Here is a 6,511-nt window from a genome sequence, read left to right on the forward strand (position 1 = left end):
CCAGGAAAGCATGAAAATCCACCATGATAGCTCAAATTATAGGTACAAATTGTAGCTCAAGGCAATAACTTATAGCTCTTAAGATCTCTTGCTACATGAATTTGTTTAATTTCCAGTTTCGTGTTATATTGGTAATTGGTAAACTACACATGCATATATAATAATACTTAAATATGTTATGAAACTCGTGAAATTAAGCTGCTAAGAATGAGTAATCCAAGAATAACTAGTGATACCGTTTTGTTGATCTAAATTTGTTGCATGCATGTGTGAAGGCATTTCATCACCAGAGAGGACCGTGGCAGTATTCTGGAATGGGTGAAAAAAACTCAACAGGGGCAAGCACAAATTGTTGCCTAATGACAAATCACGAATCCCGAAACTCCTGAAAACGGGAGCTACACAATGAACCTTATTATGTGTTCCTTGAGTCATTCAGTTAACCAGACCTGATGTTGGATTGAATTCTTCATTGCTAAAAGGGTGTGTGAGTTTGTTGCAATGCAAAGAAAATTGAAAACCACGAATTTGCAGGACAGGAAAGGGGTTCTGTCACTTGCATTAATTAGTAAGCGCAGCACATTTACATCTCAGGCTTCCCTTTTGACAACTTCATTTTTGTTCGGATTGTTAACTATTAGTTATCGATTACTTAAAGATGATCCACTGCTGCTGTATTTGAAAAGAATACATATAAAGATGTTCAAAACTCATATTCAGCACTTGAATATACAAAAAAAATCGAGAATGAGAATCGTATTTTGTTCAAGCTTTCTTATGTCAAATGTAGACCATAAAGGGTCTCTTCAATTCTCACACAAATATTAATTTGTCATTGGTTGGTTCGATCCAAGGCTTAAGATATTTGGTAACATACAATGAGTCGATATAATTTTTTCTGTCTGTCGAGGTAAAAAATTATATAATTTGAAAAATAAGACATGACTGATACTAACTTATTACGACCATTAATTTACTATCCGTAATAGTGCGAAAATAAGACTCGGCTCTAAGTTGTTTATTCCATGAATATCTAAGACAATTTTTTTAGTATATGATCGAATAAATTATAAATACTGTCACTTGACCATGTATAACATGAAAAAAATGAAAGAAAGGAAAAGAAAAAAAGCACATGTTTTTTTTTTTTTGAATACTTGATTTGTACTTTTGGGTGGTGAAAATTGAATTAGTGGTTCATCTAATATATTAGAGAAAAAATATTTTTTTATATGCACGAAAATATATATTGTTCGAAGAAAATTTTGATCGTTAAATAATAAAATAATAATTTTAAAACAATCAAACAAAATTTTTCGAGCAAAAGATAATCAAACATTTGAGTCTGCCTTTTCAAAAAAAATCGTTTGCGTACCAATAAATAAAAAATTCAAAATGTTCGGCTTTCATTAAAATTCTTGAATTTTCCGTCTAATTTAATTATTTGCTTGAAATCTATTTTCCAGATCCAAAGTGGAAAAAAACGTAAAAGTAAAGGTGGAAAATGGGTGGCCGGGCGCGTCGAATTTGACGAGTTCCCCGTTTTTTCAATAAAATAAGTATCCTTTTCTACAGTAGTTCACTATCGCTATTACAGTTTCACAAACAGTCTCTAATTTCACCGCGACTGTGCCGGTTCGCCTTTCGACAGGTAGAAATGAAAGCCGCGATGTTGAGATCTGCTCTCAGGAGAAACAGCAGCTCTACAACAGCTGCTTCGTCGCATATATTGCGGCGAGGATTCTCATCGGAGTCGGCGCCGGAGCGGAAGGTTACCATTTTGGGAGCCGCAGGCGGGATCGGCCAGCCGCTATCTCTTTTGATGAAGTTGAATCCTCATGTATCTAAGCTCGCTCTCTACGATATCGCGGGGACTCCTGGCGTCGCCGCTGATGTCAGCCATATTAACACCAGATCTGAGGTTCTATGGATCTGTTTCGCTTTTATTCTGAAATTTTTATTTTATCCTTTTTTTATTATGTTGTTTGCTCGTTGGTGTTAGGTTTTTTGAGCTTCTTTTGTGCTTGTTTGTTTTCAATTCTAATTTAGTTTGGTCACATATATAGTTCCCCCTTTGTTATTGTTGAGGTTTATTTGTGTCTGCTTAACTACTTGTTAGCTCAACTATTCTGGACTTTCAATAGCTCGTCCTTTTCCCCACGAGATGGCGGTTGTGGTTCTTGTTGCATTTTATGGGAAAACTAATTCTATATAAATTAGGATCCTTTACGTTCTCTCAGTAAATAGGAGCTTCAGCATGTCCCTTCTGGTTCCCATCTATTATTTTTGGACTGGGAAAAATAAAAAGGGATTGCCGATTGCCAAGATTTTAATCTGATTTTCGGGCTTCTCTTCTCTCAAATTCAAATTTGAATGTCAATGAGATTGATATAGTCAGTGAGGATTCTCTCTTCTCATATTTGCTTCAATATTTTAACTGTTTAACTGATTTGTGTGGTTACTTGTCTGTGTAGGTGGTAGGGTATGCGTCAGAAGAGCAGCTAGGGCAGGCTCTCGAGGGTTCAGACATAGTCATCATTCCAGCTGGTGTACCCAGAAAGCCTGGCATGACCCGTGACGACCTCTTCAAGATTAACGCTGGCATTGTCAAATCTCTTTGTGAGGCCATTGCGAAGTACAGCCCCAAAGTAATCCATGACTTTAATTGAACATATTTTATTTCCAGATACTCTAATTTTGGAATTATTTTCTTAGCTACTGAACGCAAAATCGTGAGAATAATATTCATGGGCTTATTGAAACTTCAGGCTCTTGTCAATATGATTAGCAACCCTGTGAACTCCACAGTCCCAATTGCCGCAGAGGTATTCAAGAGCAAGGGAGTATATGATGAGAAGAAGTTGTTTGGTGTGACTACCCTCGATGTGGTGAGAGCCAAAACATTTTATGCTGGCAAAGCCAATGCCAATGTGGCAGGTATGTCAAGGTGGCGTTTGCTTGCTTTGAGTGGTGATTTTCGTCTGTAAGTTACATTTCTTGAACTTTTTCTCTTTTATGGCAGGCGTGAATGTACCTGTTGTTGGCGGTCATGCTGGAATTACCATTCTTCCCCTGTTTTCACAAGTACTGCATTTTCACTGAATTTTTTCTTGTTCCAATTTTTGCAATTATTTTTCCAGATATGCGAATTCAGTAGTGCGTGCCATGTGTCTTGACAAGTACCGTTGTTTTAAAACAGGCTTCACCGCAAGCAAATTTGTCAGATGAGGTCATTAAAGCTCTAACAAAACGAACACAAGATGGTGGGACTGAAGTTGTTGAGGCCAAAGCTGGAAAAGGTTCAGCTACTCTGTCAATGGCGTAAGTAATATGCTTAAACCTGCTGCTTGTTGATGTTTTTTGGTGCTTTGATGACCAGTAGAATTTGAACTTTAAATGTTTAATCAGGGGATGATACATCAGGCGGTTAGAAGTGGTGACTTTAATTTGAATATTAAACATTGTATCACCTGAAATAGCCGAGTATAAAATCAATTCACTTTGATTTTTTGGTGTTTGTGTTTGTGTATCAAGTGGTCTGGCAATGGGAGTGGAGTGAAGGCCTCTGTTACAGTTTTTTAATAGTATATCTTGATGTGGAGGGAAGTTGAAGGCATAATCTTATACCAGCAATTTGGAATGTAAATGTAGCAATCTAAATTAGTTTCCCCTTGTTATTTCTTTTATATCACCGAGGATTGAATGTTGCATTTTGTAATCTAAGCCGGAAAAGTTTTAAAAATAAACTTGATCAAACTAAGTTTTTGAAAAATAAGAATCCCCAAGTATATGTGAGTGTTTTTAAATACACTTGAGAGAGGGTTAGTTTTAAAAAAAAGGTTTGACCAATGTTATTTTACTGAAAATCCTCATTTTAACCTAATGATCTCTTATTTAGTTGCCCAAGATTGTGATTAATTAATTTACGTAATACTTATTCAAGTCCATAAATTTTTATGATTTGATTAAAGGATTTATCATAATTTCATTGCATCATCTCAATGAACTTAAAATCTTAACGATAGGAGTTAATGATACCTTGCTCGTGTCTGTATGATTATACTGTAATAGGTGAATGAATGTGCAACACACATGTCGTGGAGACTATTTGATATAAATTCTTACAGTTATGCGGGGGCCATATTTGCTGATGCTTGCTTGAAGGGGCTCAATGGAGTTCCGGATGTTGTGGAATGTTCTTTTGTGCAATCAACTGTGACTGAGCTACCTTTCTTTGCATCCAAGGTGAGCGGAAAAGTTTGGAGTTCTTATTTCATGTTATCTGTTACTTGAATTTGAGAAATCAAACCAATCCATTTCCCTGTTGAGTATTGGTCTATTAAAGATTGTTATTAAAAGTTAAAGCAAGTCAAGGTCTCTGAGTAATATGCTGTTCAAAGCTAAATGAAAATGCATAATAAACCTTAAATGGTTAAATGGTCAATTGGGTGTGGTTTGATTGCTGGATCCCAATCCAGTAGAAGATTGAACCATATACACAATGTCGAGCTACTAATTAATTTTAAATAATTGCATTAACAGGTGAGACTCGGGAGGAATGGTGTGGAGGAAGTCTTGGGTTTGGGTCCACTATCAGATTATGAGCAACAAGGTCTAGAAGCTCTCAAGCCTGAACTGAAAAGTTCAATCGAAAAAGGTATTGCATTTGTTCATGGCAGTTAAAACGGCAGCTAGCCAAACTCCATCCAATTACCAAGATGTTATCACAATTTTGAGTCTTTTGCCTATTTTGCATCCTATTCAAGTGTTTCTTGCTACACGGAGGTGATACCATACCTTTACTTGAATTAGGCTCAAGACATGCGTATACGTAGAATAAAAATGAAACAGTCTAAGGAACTGCATGTGCGTTCTGTTGTAGAGTCTTGAATTATGCCGCTGTTGATTGAGATTACTAGTTAGTAAGACTTGAAAGTCAGATAATTGCAGCAGGCATTGCTACTTCCTGTTAATTCAATATTGTCATTTGAAAATTCATTGCCTGGGATCACCGGCTTCAGCAAAGAGCCTGGTTTGGGCCTTAAATGTTAATTTGTAATGCTAAAGGATGCAGTTTTTAGTTAGTAAGATGCTATTCGGAGAAAGATCTTGTACCTTAGACTACTTTAGGTATGGCAGTGGGAATCTGGAATTGAAAACAGAAGAAAGAAAAATGGATAACCCGTATTATTGAAATTCAAATGCTATAAACCTCAATTAACGAAAACAGAAATTATGGGTATAATTTGAGGATATTTTAAAAAAAAATTTAAGCTAGGTATGTCCTTGTTCCACCTCCTGTTTGTTTTCTGCATGCTCTGTGAGTCACATTGAGTATTGGATTTTTGAACTCGAGGAATTTTAATCCAAAACGGCCAAACGGAGATTGTGGGACTGAAGTTGTAGTCCCAGTTCAATCAGACGTGTTTACAACAAAAATTTCTTACATGAATCAAGTTTGACATTCTAAATCCTCAGGCTATGTTTGGTGTGTAGGATAAGATAACTAATTGGATTGATGATAAAACTTAAGGTCAAGGATATATAATGTGTAGTGATGAAGAATGTTTTGTTTGGTAAGATTTTAACTGAGTATGATAAATTTTACATTTTTTGTTGAGACAAAAATACCCTAAATTAACATTGATCACAATTTGGTATATAAAATGATATTTGTAGCAATGTTTTCAAAATCATGTGTTCAGCTATTAATAAATAAATATTTATAAAATTTTAAATTATAGATGATATATTTATCTGATAATTTATTTTTTAATAAAAATTAATATGATTTTGAAATTTATCTCATTTTTTTTTCTATTTTTTTAAGCGTAGAAAATGATATGTGGATTTCTAATTATTTTTTTCTCTATTTTTTAAATTTTATTTAGTTTCATCATGAAATTATTTATGTGATGTGTGTGTGAATAAAAATAATATAAACCATCAATTGTGGGTAAAATGGTAATTTATTTTATATTTTAGGAATTAGATTATCAATCCTCCCAAAACAATGGAATGTCTTTTCATCCAAATAGGTTTTTTTAATCTTGACCTTCTTGATTAATTGGATCAATAAAAAATGAGACAAACATGGGTTTAACAATCTATCATTTGCTTATCACTCATATCAAACATACCCTCATTGTCTTAAATTCGCCGCGTAGCCCATGAAAGATGCCGATGTGACAAAATTTGAAGTATCAGGTCCGCCATTAACAAATTTCTAATGCATCCAACACATGTTTTCGAAATAGCTTTTCATATTACTAATATACGTCGACTCTTGGATTTTCTATAGAAGTAAAATGAAGGGGATTTATTTTCTGTTGAACGCACGGTGAATGATGAACAAGCAAGCAATTCTTTGTGGAAATTAAGAATGACATGCTGTTTTACGCGATTGTGATTTCGATTCAAGGTTCCATACTGTTTGCCATAACCTTGCATGCAGAGATGATCACCTATTATCCGGCGGCGATTAAAAAAAAGTGTCCCAGTAAACAAGAAG

At 34.9% G+C, this 6,511-nt stretch overlaps 1 protein-coding gene across 1 annotated transcript; it reads left to right on the top strand.

The window, feature by feature from the left end:
• The first annotated feature begins 1,565 nt into the window (after positions 1-1,565).
• Positions 1,566-5,084, top strand: LOC140812600 (malate dehydrogenase, mitochondrial-like). Its single transcript, XM_073170909.1, has 7 exons — positions 1,566-1,921; positions 2,475-2,648; positions 2,769-2,937; positions 3,023-3,084; positions 3,200-3,321; positions 4,128-4,245; positions 4,543-5,084. Exons 1-7 carry the CDS (start codon positions 1,658-1,660, stop codon positions 4,681-4,683), a joined length of 1,050 nt encoding a protein of 349 aa, XP_073027010.1. The 5' UTR covers positions 1,566-1,657; the 3' UTR covers positions 4,684-5,084.
• Positions 5,085-6,511: the final 1,427 nt, after the last annotated feature.

This window comes from Primulina eburnea, chromosome 14 (genome assembly GCF_022965805.1).
Source record: "Primulina eburnea isolate SZY01 chromosome 14, ASM2296580v1, whole genome shotgun sequence".
Classification (NCBI taxonomy): domain Eukaryota; kingdom Viridiplantae; phylum Streptophyta; class Magnoliopsida; order Lamiales; family Gesneriaceae; genus Primulina; species Primulina eburnea.

Coding starts and splice junctions, on each gene's coding strand:
- LOC140812600 (XM_073170909.1), top strand. CDS start 1,658: ATGAAAGCCGCGATGTTGAGATCTGCTCTCAGGAGAAACAGCAGCTCT. Junction 2,938..3,022: donor AGCCAATGCCAATGTGGCAG/GTATGTCAAGGT, acceptor CTTTTATGGCAG/GCGTGAATGTACCTGTTGTT. Junction 3,085..3,199: donor TTCTTCCCCTGTTTTCACAA/GTACTGCATTTT, acceptor GTTTTAAAACAG/GCTTCACCGCAAGCAAATTT.